Raw genomic sequence first — 21,668 nt, forward strand, 5'->3', positions numbered from 1 at the left:
AATAAGCAGTTAATGTTAGCAGAGGCTTAGTGTAAGTCTCTGCTCACCTCCTTCTGAATCTGCCTGGAAAATGTGCTTGGGGCCCATGGGAAACTCAAGGCTTCTAAGGTTGTTCCCACTGCCCACCTCCCAAGCTCATCATTGAAGCCAAAAAGAAACAAAGAAAGGAAAAAAGAAAGGCAGGGTAGGGGAATTAAAACTGAATATGTTAAATTTCTGAGCAAGTATTCACCAGATTCCTGAACACTGAACACTTGGGATGGAAAAACAAGTTCTGCTTTCAAAACTTCTAATAAAGGAAAGTAGACATTCTCAAATTTAATCACCTGAGCAAGTCTCTTTTAGTGCTAATCTCCTACATATGGTGACAAGTATAAGGATATAAAACCATATATTTTAGCTAATTATTAGAACATAAAATAAATATCGAACCCTAGACTGCCAATTCAGCAAACAAATCATTTTCTTGGCTCTCCATGCTTCGAGAGTTGTATGAGTCAAGCCCAACTAACTGCAAGTCCAATTTTTTTCCCTGAATGTGGGCAAGAACTTGTTTTTTTTTTTTTTTTTTACTGCCAATTTGTTTCTCTTACTATTTCAAGCTGAGTTCTTCCAGAATGTTTGACACTTAGCTACTATACTCCTGGTGCAGGTTCCTCCTTCACAATCTGAATAATAATCAGTTCTGATACCAAACTTCTACTAAACAAAGCTTCCATTTATTAACGCTGCATCCTTTCAGAGACCCCTGCCTGTCCCAGAACAATTTTAATTTCCCCAAGTAAGTCAGAGGATTACATACAAGACTGCTGATAGAGAATAAAAAGGGATATGGATGAAAGCAAACATTTTTCAGAAGGCAAAACTCAGTCTATTAAAATGTCGGTAGTAAGGGGAGGATAAAACAGTTGATAAAATGAGAACTACTGGTCTTTTTAGGATCCATAACCTTCAGTAAGACCAAGGGGTGTAGAAGCAGGAGGGCAAAAATACCACTGACGGCAAATGCCTAACTACAGATTTCAGAACATCTGGTTTATCCACTAACAATTAACCAAAAACAATCAGTTATAGTCATTTAACACATAAAAAATCCAAAAACAAGCACACTATATATTTTAAATAGCCCATGCTTAGAGACATGCTGTAGACAGCTTTTTCCCACTAAACAAAGAAGTGGAATTCCCTGATACTTCTGTAATATTGGCTACAAATAAAAATTGCATCTAAATTTTAGTTAGCTATATTAAAAATGAGATAATATTTACTAATATAATACTAATATCACTAATATAATTTAATATAATACTAATATAAATTTCAAATTATCTAATGGGTCACAGACAATCTTCAACAGATGAGACTGAGACTTAAGTTTCAATCTGACTTACAGGCCTGAAAACAACCAATTCCCACATTACGCATTTATATACATGCATTTCTTCATAATGCAAATTATTTTACTCAAAAAAATGTGCTTCACTAAAATTTGTCCAAGTGTTCTCTGCTTTGCACTACTTTGCATTTTATTGCTCTGCCTACTAAACAGCAATACTACTTATTGCACTTATCACTTTTACTTATTCATTTAAAGGTTTTTATTCCTCTCAAAATACATGAAAGCAACTGATTACGAACAGTTCTTATACTGTGTATCTACAAACCATATTTCACCTTAAAACAATCCAATTTAATATTTAATTGGGGGGGCCGGCCCCGTGGCTTAGCGGTTAAGCGCGCACACTCCGCTACTGGCGGCCCGGGTTCGGATCCGGGTGCGCACCGACGCACCACTTGTCCGGCCATGCTGAGGCCGCATCCCACATACAGCAACTAGCAGGATGTGCAACTATGACGTACAACTATCTACTGGGACTTTGGGGAGAAAAAGGGAAAAAAAAGGAGGAGGATTGGCAATAGATGTGAGCTCAGAGCCGGTCTTCCTCAGCAAAAAGAGGAGGATTGGCGTGGATGTTAGCTCAGGGCTGATCTTCCTCAAAAAAAAATTTAATCGTACTACTTCTAAAAGTAAGGACCACCTTCAGCTATGTTATTCAATATATTACATGTATGTACTAAAATTATAATCCAGTCAACCATATTTTTAAAAAAATAAGAGCACAAATATAAAGAAACCTTGCAGCAAATACTTTTATAAGATGATTATTTTTTAAAACTCAGATTGTTCATCTAGTTTATAAACTCAGATTCTTAAAAGCTACACACATCAAAAGAATTCATATTTAGAAAATTTTTGAAACAATTAGCCCAATTTTGTTAGTGACTGAATATTTACAATTTATAACATTAAAACCAATAATCAGTGGCTCTGGATCAGCATTTCTCAAAACGTGTCCTGCAATTATTTGGAGTCTCAGTTAATGTTAATGCAGAAAGGTTTCATGGTCAAATTAGTTTAGATAAGTATGGGTTTCTTCCCTGAAGGACTAACTTGAGATATGTTAGTGTGCACTGTGAATTTTCAAAAAGAGGGTATACAGTATTAAGTGTTTTTCCAACTTGCAATTTTATTTAACTGCTGTTATCTATCCTTCCCTCCCCTGGAGCACCAAACTGGACACACTCTGAAATATACTGCACAAAGCAAATCTTAAGAAACTGGGGAATACTACTTCAAAAAAAATGTCAGGTTTTGTATCTACAGTTTTTGAGAAGTTAGGGCTCAATAATTGGCATGTTAATCAGATAGATAGAAAACAGTACTGTATCTCTTTTGCAGTCCAGATTAAAGCCCTATAGATTTCATTCTTAAATCATAAACCCAGGTATCCCCTCTGAGTGTGTGTGTGTAGAAGCCAAGAGTAAAGATAAATGGCATCAGTAAATACAATTTAATTTAAACTATTTAATGCATAAAGATGAAGTACAAAGCAAGCATTTTTCTTTTTGTAAACACAGTCCTTATTGTTTCTCTTTTTTAATGTTCTTAACTATTCAAATCCTTACTCTTATGCGTTTCACCATAAAACTGATGTTACGGATTCCGGAGAAGTCTGTAGTCTGGTAAATTGTATCAATCGCTTTAACATGACTGGATATCTATCGATTTAAAAAAGAAAAACATTTTAGAGAAAATGTTGAAATGTGAAAAAGATTGTGAATTCCATTACCCAAATCAATAATTATTCAATGTTCTACCACATTCAAATTTTAAAATGTTTACATCATATATTGGATGAAACGATGACAAAGATTAGTGAGCTGGAGCTGAGATGGGAGATTCTGTGCCTTTTCCAGACTCTTCTCTAGCCAAAAACAAACATGCGCTCTTGCTTTAGCCACATAAAACTGTTTCCTCAATCCATTCTACAATGTCACACCTCCATGCCTTTTCACATGCTGTTTCCTTATGCCTAGGATAATTAGTATTTCTATTGCTGCACTACTACACATTCTGTAACTTTTGTTCACCGCTTACTATATACTAGGCAGTGTTTTAGGTGTGGAGATATAGTGGTGAACAAAATAGAAAAGTTCCTTATAAATTTACAGAGATTTATTCTAGAGGGGGAGGGAGGAAGTAATACACATATAAATAAGATACATTCAGATTTTGCTAAATTCTAGGAAGAGATAAACACGGTGATAGAGCACAAAAAGATTCTTTATCTAGCTGACTCCCAACTAAACTCCCTGACTTCTAAATATCACCCTGTATACAACCCTCTTGTCTTCATGTACAAAAACCACTCTTGCTACCGTTTATGTGAAAACATGTATATATACTTTTAAAACTATTTTCAAAGAAATTATACAAACATAAGATAGTCAAATAGAAGCATTAACAACAATAATTTCAAAAGTAGCCCAGGTTGCCAAACGTTGATAAAGAAAAGTCATAACAGTGCTGATAAGGTCCATTATAAATCCATGCTGTCTAACTTCAGCCTGGCCTAGCAATTCCTTATCCAATTCTCAGCTTCTACTCTGTTCCCAATGGAATATGAACGGAAATGTTCAAACATTTCTCCACAGATGATTATACTGCCTACTTTAATGAGAATTCATCTTGACTTTTCTGTCTTCTGTCTGTCTTTTTTTTGGGAGGAAGATCAACCCTGAGCTAACATCTGCCAATCCTCCTCTTTTTTTGCTGAAGAAGACTGGCCCTGGGCTAACATCCGTGCCCATCTTCCTCCACTTTATATGGGATGCCGCCACAGTATGCCTTGACAAGCGGTGCGTCGGTGCGCGCCTGGGATCTGAACCGGTGAACCCCGGGCCGCCGCAGCAGAGCGTGCGCACTTAACCGCTTGCGCCACCGGGCCAGCTCCTTGACTTTCCTGTCTTTACCTTCAAATGTTTCTATCTTTATTCATTTCTATCTTCCTCAAAGCGTGACTCCTCCTTAAAGGGTAACTTTTCTTTATTCCTAACCCCGGTCCTTACTGATCTTTAAGAATATTGTTTCACATCAATTCTTCTTTCTCTTATATTTTACATTGCTTCTCTAGTGGACCATTTTTCTCTCCCTACCAACTTCTCATGTATTCCCTATCTCCCTTTCACCTCCAAATACTCCATATTAGTTCTCAGCCACCATATTTTTTTCTATTTTTCACGTTTCTTAAAACCCTCACTGCTTCTGCCAATACATTCCTTACTATTCTCAATGTTTTCACCCTCACAATTCAATTGAGAGCTTGCTTAAAGCTCAATAGTCTTCTAGTAACTAAAAATCAACTACCTTTTGTAGTCATTCTCTTTTTTTCCTGCATTCTGGAGGTATAATTGACAAAATTGTAAGATATTTAAAGTGTACATAATGATGATTTGATATACGTATATATTGTGAAAAGATTCCTCCCATCTAGTTAATTAACACATTGCAGTCATTCTCTTTGATATCTCTCCAATATGACACTATTAGCTATCCATTTTGTTTTGAAACTTTGTTTCTTCCTTGGCTAATCCTACTTAATCTCCTACTTCTGTAACTATTATGTTTTAGCCCATAACTTCTCTTTCTCATTCTATTCACTATATACAGATATTATGTTTCAATTTCTTCCCTTTTGATTTCATTCGCTCCTTTTCATTCTCTCCCCTTATTTGAACAATCTCTTTTGCACCCTTAAATTGCACGTAGAAAGCTCAAGACTAATCTCTCCTTCCAGTTCTACATTTTCATTATCCTAAGGGAATGACCACCTAAATTTTAAACATGTCTAAAATTAAGCTCATCACTACCACCAAAATGAGCTCACCATTTATACTAGGGGTACTTCCATCCTCTCAGTCTCAAATCCATGGAGTCAGAATGCATTCATCAAACTCTCACTGGGTACCTTCAACATGAAGGATATTTTGAAGGGTATCTCCAAAAAATTTATACTTTAGTAAGGGTTGAGAAGACACAAATGCAAATAATAATGTAACTTAGAAAGTACTAAGTACAATGGGACTACAGAATAGAAATTAAATACTTCTTGTTGGAAGGATTCCTCTATCCTTCCCTCCTTTAAGACCACAAATGAAAATTCAGCCCTCTTTTCAACGAGAGCACCAGTGTCATCTTCTCCTTCACAAAATCATTATCTTACACCTCTCTCTAAAATATCTTAACTGGTCTTTCAGCTATCTGTGTATTTATTATACATATTTTATCACAAAATTGAAAATACTCTTTATTTTTCCAAAATGAGATACACGCTAACTTTAATTTTTAGAGGAAAATACAGGTATAATGAAACAATATGAGAACTCCTAAAATAGTAGTAAAAATATAAATACCTGGGCAATCACAGCTTCTCGTGTTCCATAATATTTAAAGAACAGATGATCAGTCTGAATATAAAGCTGACAAGTATTTTTTTCAGCTGAAGTTGTACGTTTTTTCCTCAGGAGTTCTGGACCATTAACAGCATGTCCTTCTTGAGGTGTCTATGTCAAAAAGAGAGTCATTTCTGATCATTAGCATGCTTCACTATTACAACTTTATAGAGCTAAGAATACACATTATAAACAACTTTATATTCTGCTTTATTATATAACACCATAGGTATTTCCCCACACCATTAAAAATTCTTCATAAACATCACTTTCAGTCTCATAACATTCTACTGTATAGATGACTTATTATTTATTTAAGCAATTCTTTCACTTTTAAACGTTTTCAAAACACACCTTTTAATATGTAATCATTTAAACATAAAGCAAGTCTTATAGTAGTTTATAATATTTTGATATCTTCTTTTATCTTACCTCTAATACTCAATCTATCACCCAGCCCTGTCAAATTTATCTCCTAAATACCTAGGGAATCTGCCCATTATCTCTGGCTCCATCACGTTAGCCCAAGCTACCATCACTTATTACCTAGAGTACTGCAATAAGAGTGATGTAATCTATCCATATCCACTACTGGCCTTCAATCTATTCTCTATACTGTAATCTTTTCAAAATGCAAATTTGAAAACATTACCCATCTGCATAATATATTTTAGTGACTTCCTATTGGCCTAAGGATAAAGTCCTAAATCCTTTATATGTGCTACCAAATCAGCACTGCATACTCTACTTACCTGTCCAGTTTCTTCACATTCCATACTACTTCACAGAGAGATCCTACTATATCACCCAACTCCAGCTCTCTGTGCTACAGCTACACAGGCCTTCTTTCCAATCCTCCGACACACAGTCTGTCTCCTGCCACAGTATTTGCACATGCTGAAGCTTCCTCTCCTGATCTAGCTAACTTCTTCCTTCAGACTTAGCAAAGGTCAATTCATCCACAATACCTCACAGAACCATGTACCCATGTCTCTTACACAGCGCAACTTTACAGTTTATTGTGTGGTTATTTGTTTAATTTCTGTCCCCAGCCCACCACCATTACTTCAACCACAAGAATATGAGTTCTAGAAAAAAATACTATCTTTGTGTTTGCTTCTCATTATATCACTATCACCTAACAGACTTGGCAGGCAAACAGTAGACATTCAGTAAGTACTTGTTTAAAGAATTACCACTGCTGTTGAATCCAAGCACTTAAACATTTGTTGACATCTAAAAGCACCATTTTAAGTGAATTCTGATGACACAGTAACAGAGAATTCAAATTAAATTAATTAAAATTTAAGCCACAATTCCAAATTTACACTCACATTTTATACTTTCCTTCTCCCTTGACAACTCCATGTTTGACTGTTCTCTTAGTTACTGTCTTCATTTTACTTTTATCTATTTTCACTGAGTACATCATTCTAGGATGGCTGTTACGCTGTTTCAGCACATTCCATTGTCTTCTGGTTTCAACTGTTTCCAATGAGAAATGAGCTGTCATTTTCACTGTTGCTTCTTTGAAGGTGACTGGATTTTTTTCATCGGTTGCTTTTAAGAGCATATCTTTTGGTTTTTAAACTTTTCTAATAATGTGCTAGGGTGTTATTTTCATTGTAAAGCATCGATTCTGCTCTAATTGCAATGCTGACTGAATTTATTGTTTGATATCCTCTCTCATATTTGGAAAATTCTCAGCCATTATCTGTCCCTATTTCACTCTCATTTTTTCTCCTTCTGAAATATCAAATACACATGTTAGCCCTTTTTAACGTATCCCTTAGGCTCTTTTCTGTATTTACTATCCTTTTGTTTCTTAGTGGCTCATTCTATTTTCTTATGACATACCATCCAGATCTAAATCCATCAAATTTTTTATTTCTATTGTTGTATTTTTCAACTCTAGGATTTCCATTAGGTTCTTTTGTTCACTTTCAATTTTTTCTTGAAATTTTAAATTTCATCTTTATGTATAGGCATACCTCAGAGATATTATGGGTTTGGTTCCAGACCATCGCAATGAAGCGAACCACACCAATTTTTTGGTTTCCCAGTGCATATAAGTTATGTTTACACTACACTGTAGTCTATTAAGTGTGCGATAGCATTATGTATAAATGTACATACCTTAATTAAAAAATACTTTATTACTAAAAAATGCTAACCATTATCTGATCCTTCAGCAAATCGTAATCTTTTTGTAAAAAATGTATTATCTCTCAAACACAACAAAGCAAAGTGTAATAGACAAGGTATGCCTATATTTGAACATGTTAAAGTCTGTATCTGTGTCTGTGTCTGATCATTTCATTATTCAGATACTTTTACGTTATCTACATGTCTGACACCCCAGCCAGACAATAATCTATTTGAGGGTATATACTCTGTGTCATTTATCCTTGTATCACTGAAGTTAGATAAATAACAGTTTTTCCCTCTTGTTCTTCCATCATGTTGTCTTGTTTGTTCATATGCTGATTATTTTGAACTGAGTGCCAGGCAATGTATATGGAAAACCATGGATATATTTTGAGGCTTCAGGTGATGATATCTTTCTCAAGCGAAGATACATTTTTGCTTCTGGCAAGCAGTTAGGCTTGGTGTACTAGTAATCCTGGATTACCTTAATCCAATCAGAGATTAAGAAAACGTGAGATAAAACTTTAATCCCCGTGAGGGGAGGTAGGACACTTTCTGATCCACTCTTATTCCTAGGGAGTAGCCCTTGAGGTCTCAACCTAAAGCCATATGAGAAGGCCCTCAAGAGTATTTTTAGCCTTAGCCTCAAGAATTTGAAGAAGTCTCAGGTCTCAGTCTCTCTCAGCTACTTCCTCAGGTACTAGAAGGTATAGCTGGAGAAAAGGCAGCCCCAAATGCCAGGCTCACCTTTCTACGTGTCTTCTTTTTTTCCTAAGAACTGGCCCCATATCTCTTCACAGCCTTTTTATCCCACCAATGCCTTCAAACAAATATACAAACACACACATGCAGACACATGTATAAACATAAACACATATATATTTTAAATATTTCTATTTTGAGGTCAGGTTGATTTTTATTAGTTATTCTAAACAGGAAAAGGACTACATCTCTATTTCTTGAAAACAATTCTTTGTCAATTTTATGTATTGTGAATATTGTCTCAATGTTTACAACTGTCTTCACTTTAAGGTGTCTTTTATTCTTAATCTTCATTTAGTGAAATATATCAATTTTTATAGCCAAAGAATTTATGCCTTATTCAAAGTGTTTTTCTACCTCAAAATCCAAAATATGTTTAAATATCTTCTTTCGTCAAGTATCTTTTCAAATGCTTTGCCCATTTTTCAAATGAAGTTTGTACATTTTTTTTTAATTGAGTTATAAGAGTTTTTTGTATATTCTGGAGAAGGCTTTTGTCAGATAGATGTATTGTTGACATTTTCTCACAGTCTGTGGCTTCTTTTTACATTTTCATAACTGTGTTTTTTGAGAAGTTTTTAATTTCAACAAAGCCCAGTTTATAAATTTTTTTTGTAGGGTACTTTTGTGTCCTAAGAAACTACTAGTATCCCAAGCTCATAAAAATTTCTATGTTTTTTTCTAGAAGTAAGTTTTAGCTTTAAGCATGTAGATTTATTAAGCATTTTGAGTTAAGTTTTGTATAAAGTATAAGTGTATAAGCTGAGGTTCAATTTTTTTTCATATGGATATCCAATCATTCTAGTACCATTTGTCAGACTGCTTTTTCCTCCTTTAAATTATCTTGGGACTTTCACAAAAATCAACTACTACATGGACTCTCTATTCTGTTCCATTGATCTATATGTCCGTCCTTAGGTCAACACTATCTTGACTACTGTAGCTTTATAGTAAGTCTTAAAATTAGGTAGTATAAATCCTCTAGCTTTGTTCTTTTTTGAAAATTATTTCAGCTATTCTAGGTCCTTTACATTTCAGTTATAACTTTTATAATTTTATTTATTTATTTTTCCCCCAAAGCCCCAGTAGATAGTTGTCTGTCATAGCTGCCCGTCCTTCTAGTTGCTGTATGTGGGATTCGGCCTCAGCATGGCCGGAGAAGCAGTGCATCGGTGCGCGCCCGGGATCCGAACCCGGGCTGCCAGCAGCGCAGCACGCACACTTAACCGCTAAGCCAGGGGGCCAGCCCCTCAGTTATAACTTTTAGAATCAGTTTGTCAATTACTAGATAAATCTTCACTGGGATTTTTTTTTTTTATAATTTTATTTATTTATTTTTCCCCCAAAAGCCCCAGTAGATAGTTGTATGTCATAGCTGCACATCCTTCTAGTTGCTGTATGGGGGACACGGCCTCAGCATGGCCGGAGAAGCGGCGTGTCGGTGCGCACCCGGCATCTGAACCTGGGCCGCCAGCAGCGGAGCGTGCGCACTTAACCGCTAAGCCATGCGGCCGGCCTGGGATTTTTGATAGAGATTGCAGTGAATCTACAAATCAATCTGGGGAGAACTGACATATTAACATTGGGTCTTCCAAACAAGGAACAGAGTAAATTTGTCATATTTCTCTATTTATTTAGATACTTAATTTTTCTTGGCAATGTTTTACAGTTTTCACGTAAATGTCATACATATTTTGTTAAATTTATTCTAAGTATTTTATACTTGATGCTATTTTTAGATGATTCTTTAAAAATTTCATTTTCTAAATGTTCAATGCTAGTATATAGAATACAACTGATTTTTGTATACCAACTTTGTATCCTATGTCCTTGGTAAATTTATCTATTAATTTTGTAACTTTTCCTGGATTCCTTAGGATTTTCCAAGCATATTCTCACATCACCTACAAATAAACACAGTTTAACTACTTCCTTTACAATCTATACGCCTTTCATTTCTTTTTCTTGTCTTATTATGCTGACTAGACTCTAAGTACAGTGCTGAACAAAAGTGAGAATGGCATCCTTTGTCTGTTCCTGGTCTCAGTAGAAAAGAATTTAGTCTCTCACTGTTAAGTGTGACGTTAGCTGTAAGTTTTTTGTAGAAGCCCTTATCAGTCTGAGGAAGTTTCCTTCTATTTTTAGTTTTCCAAGTGTTGAGTGTTGAAAATCGACAAATGCTTTTTTACTAATCTATTGAGATTCACCATAGGAGTTTTCTCCTCTGTTAATATGGCAGATTATATTGATTGATTTTTCTAATGTTAATCAACCTTACATTTCTGGTATAAACTCCATTTTACCATGAAGTATCTTTTTTTATATATTGCTGAGTTGGAATTGCTAATATTCTGTTGGAGAAATTTTGCATCTATACTCATGTGGGATATTGGCTGGTGGTTTAGTTTTCTTGTAATGTCTTTGTCTGGTGTGAGTACCAAGGTAATGTTAGCCTGATAAAATGTGTTAAGGATTTTGTGTAAGATTGGTACTATTTCTTTTTTAAATATTTAGACTTCGACAGTGAAACTATATCTGGGCTTGAAGACTTCCTTGATGGAAAATTATTAAGTATCAATTTACTTTCATTCACGCATCATTCTATTTTTGCTTGTTTTTCTTAATTTATGTCTTTAAAGGAATTTCCCCATTAAATTGGTTGATGAATTTACTGGCTCAATGTGTTCAAAATATGCACTTACTACTACCTGTAGGAATATCCCCTTTCATTCTTGATATTGTTAATTTTTGTTTTGTCTTTACTTCTTGATCAGACTAGCTAGAAGTTTATCAATTATATTAATATTTTCTATTGATTTTCCTCCTCTTGTTTTTACTTCATTGATATTTACTCTTACCTGTTGCTTTATTCCTTCTTCTTACTTAGGGTTTAATTTGCAAGTCTCATCTAGCTTTTTAAGTTGTTTATATGACTGATTTCTAGATCATTCTTCTTTTCTAATATGATGATTTAAAACTTTCAGTTCTCTTATAAGCACTGTTTTAGCTGAATCTCACAAATTTTATTATTTTGTGTTTTTGTTATCATTTGGTTCAAAATGGCTTTGAATTGCATTATTTAAAAGTGTGTGATTTAATTTCAAAATACTTGGGGATTTTCCAGATTTTTTGTTACTGATTTCTAATTTAATTCCCTTGAGACCTAAGAATTTATTCTATGTAATTTAAACACTTTTAAACTTACTGAGACTTGTTTTATGGCCTGGCATACATTACCAAATGTTCTGTGTGCACTTAAAAAAAAATGTGTGTTCTACTATTGTTGAGTGGAGAATTCTATAAATGTCAATTAGGTCAGGTTGGTTGATAGAGTGTCCTGTTATCTATACTGATTTTCTGCCTAGTTGCTCTACTATTCTATCAACTTGTTTACTCAGAAACAAGTGTGATCTCCAGTTATAATTTGCAGATTTTTCCTTAAGAGATTTCATAACTCTATTATTAACTGAACTACTAACATTGAGGATTATTTCTCCTTGATAAAGTAACATTTTTATCATGAAATGTCCCTCTTTGTCTACAGCAATATTCTGTGAACAGAAATTTATTGTTTGATATTAACATGGTCACTACAACATTCTTATGATTAGTGCTTGTATACATGCTTTGCCACCCTCTTAAACTATCTGTGTCTTTACTTTTAAATTACATTTCTTTTAGACGGATTTGGTCTTCCTTTTTTAATCATTCTGACCATATCAGCTTTTTAAATTAATGTGTTTAGTCCATTTGTATTTAATGTAACCATTGAAATGGTTAAATTTAAACTTACCATCTTGGTATTTATTTTCTATTTGTCCCATCTATTCTTTGCTCCTTTTTTCTCTTTTTCTGCCTTCTTTTGGATTGACTGAGTATTTTAAATTACTTTGATTTCCTTTATTGACCTGTTAACTATACCTACTTTATTTTTTTCAGTTGTTGCTCCATGGCAGGGGACATTTCTGCAAACATCTTCTTAAAAGGGCTCATAGAAAATATTTAGAATTCCAGGCCACAGTGTCTCTGTTACAACTACTCAACTCTACCAATGTAGTGCAAAAGCAGCCATAGACAATGCATCTATGAATGGGCCTGGTTGTGTTCTGATAAAACTTTATTTACAAAAACATAGTTTGCTGAGCTCTGCACCAGGCTTTACAATATCTATCTTTCACATAGCACAGTCTACCTGCCAAAATTATACCACTTCATGTATAGTGTAAAAAACTTAACAATAATATACTTCCATTCCTCCTCCTCTTATCCTTAGTGCTATTGTCATAAATTCTGATTCTTTGTATATTTAGAAATTCATTTTACATTGTTATTATTTTGATTTAAATAATTATCTCAAAGAAATTTTTTAAATGAGAAAAAAGTCCTTTATATTTACCTACATATTTACTATTTTATGCTCTTCACTTCTTTGTATAGATCTGAGTTTCCATCTGGTATCCTTTTTTCTACCTGAAGAATTTCCTTTAACAATTCTCGCAGTGTAGATCTCCAAGAGACACATTCTCTCAGCTTTTGTTTGTCTAAAAAAGATCTTTAATTTGCCCTCATTTTTGAAAATTATTTTCACAGAATATAGAATCCTAGTTTGACAGTTTTTCTTTTAACACTTTGAAGATGTCATTCTATACATCTTAAGTAGGTACCGTGTGATGACAAGTCAGCAGTTATTCTTATATTTGTTCCCCTGTAAACAAATGTGTTTCTTTTCTCTGGTTGCTTTTATGATTTTCTCATTTTCAGTGGTTTCCAATAATTTGATTATAATATGCCCTGGTATGGTTTTCTTTGCCTTTATCCTGCCTGGGTCTCATTGAGCTTCTTGGACCATGGATTAAAATTTTTCTTCATATCTGAAAATTTTGGAGACATTAATTTTTCAAATATTTTTTCTGTATCCCCTCCCCACTGGACTCAATTATTTTCTCTCTGCGCTTAGATCTGGATAGTTTCTATTGCTTTATTATCCTTTATTCGAGTTTACTCATGTTGTCTTCTGCAGTAACTAATTTGCTCTTAAGCCTATCCATTAGATTTTTCAATTCAGAAAATGTACTTTTCAGTTCTTTAAGTTACAGTTGGTTCTTTATTATAATTTCTATTCTCTTTGTTTTCATGTTTTTCTGTAATTCTTTGAACATATTCATAATAGTTGTTTTAAAGTCCTTGTGTACTAATGCCTATAATTTCTGGTTCTGTTTCTACCTGCGTGATTTTTCTCCTGATTATGGATCACATTTTTCAACTTCTTGTCATCTAGTAATGTTTTCTGAACACTGAACATTGTTAATGTTACATTGTTGAATATCTGCATTCTGTGCCCTTCAACAACTATTATTGAGCTTTGTTCTGACAGGCAGCTAATTTACTTGAAAATTACCTTGATCTTTTTGAAGTCTGGCTTTCCAGCTTAGTTAGGACAGGTCTCTAGTAGCCTTTACAGTAGGCTTTACTCTTGGGATCTCTACCAAGAATAATTTCTGATAGTTGTTCAGTTAATAAGTTCCCCAGTAGTTTTTCTTTCTCTGGTAGCTGCTGCATGCACAGCTTAGTATTCAGCTAAGACTCAAGGTGACCCTTCTGCAGATATCTGGAGCTTTTTCTCATTGTAGCTCTCCCCTCTCAGGTACTCTGCCCATAAGTCCAGATACCTCAGCCTTCAGACAGAACTTTGACCTGTCTCTTCAACTCAATAAGACTGCTATACAGCAGTCTGGCTCTTCTTGAGACCCCCTTCCTTGTGCCATACCTGAAATTCTGCCTCCAGTCAAAAAGTCAGGAAAATCAGAGAGATTTATTTTGCCTCTCTCATGGATCTCAATCCTGCACTGCCTGTTGTCCAATGTTTGAGAACAACTGTTTCACATACTTTGTTCAGTTTTTTAGTTGTTTTTTACAGGAGAGCTAGTTGTATACCATTTACTCCATCACATCCACTGACTTCTTCTACGAAGAATTTCAAAGTTTTCATTTTAAACATTTAATACTTTAATCCATCTGGAGTTTTGTTTTGCTTTAAATATAGTATGAGATGGAGATCCAAGTTCATCTTTTTCCAAATGGATAAACATTTTTTCAGGCTCCATTTATTCAACGGTCTCATTTTTCCTCACTGATCTGAGATTCCAACTGTACCACATAACAAAGTTTCATATATATTTGGATCTGTTGCTGAGCCCTCAATTTTATTCCTCTGGTCAATTTGTTCATCCTTATGCTAATATCACACACTCAATTACTATATAAGTCTTAATATCTTCTAGAGTAAATCCCTCTTTCCTGCTCACCACCTTTAGTTGGGCCCTACTTCTTCTTAGCCTTTACTTTTCCGTATAACATTTTAGACCCATCAAGTGCTGTAAATAATCTTGTTGTAATTTGTATTGAAATTGCACTGAATCTACAAATCAGTATGAGGAAAACTGATATTTTTATGATACTAGGTATCATTTTCCATTAACATGACATATCTCTCCATTTATTTAAAATTGATCTTCCTTAACATTTCTTATAAAGTTTTATAATTTTCCTTATATAGATCGTATAATTCTTTGTTACATTTATTCTTTGATACATGATATTTTTGATACTCTTATAAATGATATTCCCTTTTTCCTTACATCACTGGTGGTCTACTGCTGGATATAAAAAAATGCAACCTACTTTTGTATATTAATGTTATATCTAGCCCCTGTTAAACTCTATTATATCTGGCAATCTGTAGTCTCATCCTCACTATCCACATTGGCAATCTGTAGTCTCATCCTCACTATCCACATTGGCAATCTGTAGTCTCATCCTCACTATCCACATTGGCAATCTGTAGTCTCATCCTCACTATCCACATTGTTGATACCTTAGTTCAAGCCACTACCACTTCTCAACTGAATAACTGCAGCAACTTCTAATTAGTTTCCCACGCTTTAGTCTTGCACCCCACCCTGGAGGTAAAAATTCTTTATCATCTTGCTCTCTCTCTGGCCTTTGTATATACTGTTCCTCCTGTCTTTCCATCTATTTATTCATGGCCAACCTAACTCCTCCTTATTCTTTTAGTTTATGATTATTGTCCTCAAATACTTCCCAGGCTAGATTAATTATTCCTCTTATGTATAGAGTATCACCCTGTGCTTAATCTTCTTCTATTTCTTACTATCTTCACTTGTTTCTCTGTGTCTCCAATTAAACTATAAACTTTTTGAGGACAAGCCTTCATCTTAATCTCCACATATTCCTAGAACCTACGTGTCTCTGACATACGGCAGAAGATCAAACATAATTGTTTAACGAATGCAAGAATAAAATCTCACTTATACTTGAAAGATCAGTTTCTTATAGATATGATATAGAACTGTTTATGCCATACTGCAGATCAAGAAACACACAAACCTGCATTTGTGACTGAAGAAACTCCAGAAACATTACTCCATCCTACTACTTTTAGAAAGGATGTCCAAAATACATGATAAATGTTTTATCATAAAAATAATTGCTTTTTCATCTTAAATTTTTGTTTTGGATAACCATAAACCTATCATCTACGATTAAAGAAAAAGGAGGTCAAAAAAAGAATAAAGGAACAATAGTCGAATGATGAAAAATCTTAAAATTAAAATACCAAAAGTACTGTGATTTTTATTAGTGTGACTAACCATCTTGGCTTGCTTCGAGACACATGACTTTCAGTTTTAAACCGGAGAAGTCCCAGGTAAATTAAGAGAAGTTAGCACTCTAATTTTCATACTAATATGAATGCTTACATTTATACAAAACACAAGTTCAGACTGAATATTTTTTAAATTTTACAATAACACTTGTAAGACAGAGTATATTTTGGACACGTAATTAATGTTTTTTGAGTCATGCAGATTTGTATTCAAATCTCAGCACCACGTCTTTATTATAGGCAAGTTACCTGGCCTCTTTGAACATTAATATAAATATTTCCCCACAGTGGTATAAATCTTTAGGAAATTCTAGAACGTACGTTTTTAATGCAGGAACACATGCCCAAGTTCATTTCCATTTCTTAAATGCAAGCTAGTATTAAAATCCTTACCCATGTTACTTTCTCTACACCAGTCATCTGGTACTTCCTCATCCTTTCGAATACTGTATGATCTGCACAGCCCCCCTGTGGACCATATTTATGAGGATAGTCTAAAACACAAAGAAGAAATGTCATTACTCTCCCATGTTTAGATATTACAAATTATCTTATAAATGAAAATTTAACTACCATAATTAATGAAAACCATAAATGCTTATTGAGCACCTATAGAAAAAGCATTATGCTAGGCAGTCTAATTGTAAAACCTGGCGGGTTCCTAAGTTCTCCCCCAATAAAACACCGCTGGTCTCTAGATTTTTGACATACGGATGATTTGTGAATTCTAAAAACGGACAATAATGATTCTTTATTCTAGGTTTAACTTTCCCACTTCGGATATATAGAGCAACTTAATACTACAATTTACTTCTTTTTGTAATTTGTAACTTTCCTCAAACATATTAAATTTCTATGCTGCAAATGTACAAAGCCACCTCAATCTGAACTACAGTTAGGCTAACATAATATTATATTTGGCTTGAATTCCTTCAATGAATACCAACTGGCCTCAAGGAAAAGTGACCCAGAAACATGCTCCATGGCATAGTAAAAGCAGACAGAGTTTAAATTTATTCAATGTCTAATTCAAGTGAATGCTTTACAAACCAATAACTATTTTATTTTTTCCCTTTATAATTAGTCAGTGATTAATTTATCCTTAACTGAATTGGTTTTACTTCCAGATAGCTGTTCAATTTAGTTTAGTCATTTAAAAGTTTATTCCACTCTCTCAAAGTTCACATACTTCTCCCTTGTTGAGGTCCTCTTTATTTCATAAACATATTTTATAATTCAATCTAATAACCATAATTAAGACAACTGTCAAAATAAAATACCAAGACATGGGTGAGAGGGGAAGCACTGAAAATTCCTTAAGTAGTTTATTGATGTAATACACAGAATTATAACTAGAACATTGCAGGTAGTTTCTTAAGAAAACCTAGAACCTAAAGTGGACACTAGTGACCTATTTCATTGGAGATACAACAATACAAATCTAAACTGGCAGGTAGGAGTTAGGGGTTATGGACAACCTACCTACACTGATATAACAGCTCTGATTTAAACTTTAAATTAGTTTTTATCAGAGGTCAAGAGTGCAACAGCTTTAAAATTCTAATCAACAAATATGAAAGAAATGATAGACTTAAAAGTTACCATTTTACAACCACCTCACATGTATAAATTGATTTAGGCAAGGATCATCAATGGGTGCGAAAACCACTGGGTGAAAGATGTGAGATAAGTATCACACCCCATGGATTGCTTATTAATTATAAAGGAAAAAGGTACCTTCACACTAAAGCTATATTGCGATTACCACTTCATTTACCAAGTGATCAAACTAAGCATTACCAATAGTAGGACAACCTGATATTATGTGCCTCCTGTTTTAATGCAGTAAGAAACACTCAGCTTCACCTACGCAATATTTTAGCCAAAATATGTTAACTGAATTTAATCACAAGTAAACAATCAGACACACCAATAATGTGAAACATTCTATAAGCCACTACCCTAGAGTCGTGAAAAAAAGGCAACATCATTAAAAAACAGAAAAAGTCAAGAACTGGGGGTGAGGGACCTGGTAATTATTAAGACAATAAAGAGACATAATAAACAAATGCAAAACAAATTTTTTTAGGACAATTGGAGAAATTTTATTACAGACTATAAAGTAAATGGTATTATTGAGTTAATGTTCATTTTTTTAGGGGTGAAACACTATTGTAGTTATTTAGGAAAATGTACATATTCTTAGGAGATGTGTGCTTCTGAAGTATTTAGCAGCGAAGTTTCATGGTTTCTGCAACCTACTTTCAAACGGTTCCCCAAAAAAGCATATTGGGAGAGAGGTGCAAAATGTTAAAAAATGGCAAATCTGAAGGAAGGATGTACGTGTTCATTGTACAATTCTTTCACTGTTTTTTAAGTCTGAAATTTTCAAAACAAAATTAGGACTAAAAGATCGCAATATTGGTGGAACAAGTTCAAATGATTTCAAAATGGAAAGCTAACACAACTGAAGTGGTGAATGAGAAAAAAACTAATGTATTTATTATTTTACTGTTTCAAAGGCTGGCTTTGGGAAAGTGAAAACACAATACCATCGAACATATATTTAATAAGAATCTACCACAAGAGTTGGAAAGTTTTACAATGTAGTATGTCAAGATTTTCAATTCTCACCATTTAGTACATTTGGGGTATTACCACCACAATGCCTTCTTCTGCCACTATAATTTTAACCCAAAAATGTCCCTAAAGAACTTTGCCCAGATTCTTAACGGAACCCAGCCTGCCTAGACCACTAGATAAAGAAGTTCCTCCATGCCAAGAACACTCATTTCAATAAACAGAGAAAAAATGTACAGACAGATTCATAGACGAGTATACACACACACTTAAGTTCCTTGTTCAGTTAACAAACTTTAGATCTCTTGGAATTTTGCTACTTGTTTTAATTATTATATAAAGCCAAGTTCATACTTTGATATTATTTATACATCCAAACATTTTGTGCTATTTTACCCTAACACTGGGATAACCCAGTCTCCAGCAACTAAAAATGTCGCCTGATTCTTTGGCTAGCTTTCTCTTAAATCATGGATAAGAAAAACGGTTTACCTATTTCTTACAAGATAACAATGTATATGAGGATTCCTTTTGCTGACCCTGGCAGCATCTAGGCAGATAAGTAAAAAATGCTGTCAGAGTATTGATATACAAAATATTTTGCCATAGAAAATGGATGAGACTGATATATTTTCAAAAGCTTATTTTAATTTCTCTTCCAATGTGATAAGCAACTTGTGGTTCAATTAGTATGTTATATTCTTATTTTTTCTTTATGGATCAGTTTGTGGTACCTTAATTTAAATTTGTTTATTAAGACAATACTTAAGAATCTATTTTACCATTTACCTTAGGCTAATTTAAGCTCAATGAAATAAACGTATATTTAACAACATTTGATGAAATTCTTATACAGTTGAATTACACATCTCCCAACACACACTAAAAAAGAGGTATTTTAAAATACAGTTCTATTTTATCATGAAGTTTCTTCAAACCATCTTAATAACCCCATACCCAAACTGCTGTTTCTCGCATGTGGACATAGATACAGACACAAGAGCATGGACACTGATGACCCCACTCCCAAATAAAAAACTATTTAACTTAACCTTTCAAAAAAAAAAAAACCTTGTGATTAAATCATTACAGCCAGTTTTCAGATGAACTTGCAATAAATGTCCACCATACCTGGTCTGCCTAACCCATATGCCTCACCATCACCAAATATTAAAAAAAAAAAAGTATATGGGGGCTAGGGGAATAATCTGTTTACCAATTACCTTCCAAAAAACCTTTCATATGGTATATCAATCAACCAGTAAAAAGAAAGTTTTTAAATGCTCAAATATTTTATTTGAAAAAACAATTTTACTCTTGGCACAGTTTGGCAATCATTGACCAAATGGGTTCCTCACTATCCTGTGTACAAATCTGGACTAAATTTCTCAGCCTCCCTTCCAAGTTAGGCATGACATATCACCGAGTTCTAGTTGAAGGATGTGAGCAATAGGGAAGTACACTAGCCAGGATCCTCCATGCTCTTCTCCCCTTCTGAATGGCTGGTAGGTGACAACCTGGGAACAGCAAAATAGTATAGGCACGAAATAAAGTAGCCTGGATTCCTGAATCATTTACTGAAGAAAAGCTGCCTGATGAGGAATATTCACATTCAACTAGCAAGAAATGAGCTTTTAGCGCATTTTGTCACTGAATTTGGGGGCTGTTTGGTACTGCAGTTAGCATTACCTTAATACATGGTGAAAACTTTTGTCAAGGAGAATAGCAGAACTCATATTATATCTGTTCTCCACTGGCATTTGGCAAATATTTCCTATCACAGACAATACGAAAATAATCTTGGTCTAGCGTATCAGAAATTCTTTAGCAGTGTATTTACTGTCATTTTCTGAATGTTTTCATTTATAACTCGTTTTCACTCATCCCAAGATACAACTTTTGCCAAAAAATCAGTCATATAGTTAAGTTGAAAACTGATACTCACAGTACAGTAATGATACTCACAGTAGAGTAATAATTCCATCTTTTAACTAAAGATAGAAGCGCGTAGACTCTACAACACCCAGATTAAATATATTGCATGCTTAGAGAAATAAGTGCTATTATCATTTTTCAAATAGTTTTTCAAAAGAGGACTTACTCAATGCAAGATTTTCAGTTTCAGAAAGCAAAAAGCTGTGAGGTTCATTAGCAATCTAGTTATAAGTTCACCAGATAATCAACATGTCAAAACAACATTTTTGTTTCCATATAAAATTTAGTTCAACTAATATACTTCAAGATATATGTCAGTTGATATGCCTGATTTTATTCAAATTTGAGAAATAATAAATACCATAATCTGATTATGATAGAAATTAAGATTTACCTTCATTCAAAGCATACTATCAAATATATTTTGAATCTGCTACTACACAGGCACAAAAGAGCTACTACAAAGTATTTCTGGAAGAGAGAATTTTATAGCTTCCAAACACTTGAACAATTTTATGTGCACAGCATTCAACTGAACATCTTACTAAATTCAGGAACAGGACAAAAAAATCCCTATCTTAAGCAACCATAACATCATTTTCTTTAATGTAATGATAAGGAAAGCCAAAGAAAAATATACATGTCTCTTATACATACTCAGCAATCCCTATTATATAGTATCTCAATAAAACATAAATCCTTTCCAGATATTGATAATACTAAATATGCTGACACTCTGTGTCATCAATACATTGGCACTGATGCT

The 21,668-nt window shown here is 34.0% G+C and overlaps 1 protein-coding gene across 1 annotated transcript in view; it reads right to left on the bottom strand.

The window, feature by feature from the left end:
* The window catches only part of ADAM10 (ADAM metallopeptidase domain 10), a 129,602-nt gene that overhangs the window by 45,921 nt on the left and 62,013 nt on the right, over positions 1–21,668 (bottom strand). Inside the window, exons 5-7 of the mRNA XM_058541692.1 lie at positions 16,781–16,881; positions 5,755–5,904; positions 2,968–3,060 (exon numbers count right to left, since the gene is read on the bottom strand). Coding sequence (XP_058397675.1) covers positions 2,968–3,060; positions 5,755–5,904; positions 16,781–16,881 — 344 coding nt within the window. The remainder of the gene's footprint in view (positions 1–2,967; positions 3,061–5,754; positions 5,905–16,780; positions 16,882–21,668) is intronic.

This window comes from Diceros bicornis, chromosome 5 (genome assembly GCF_020826845.1).
Source record: "Diceros bicornis minor isolate mBicDic1 chromosome 5, mDicBic1.mat.cur, whole genome shotgun sequence".
NCBI classification, from domain to species: domain Eukaryota; kingdom Metazoa; phylum Chordata; class Mammalia; order Perissodactyla; family Rhinocerotidae; genus Diceros; species Diceros bicornis.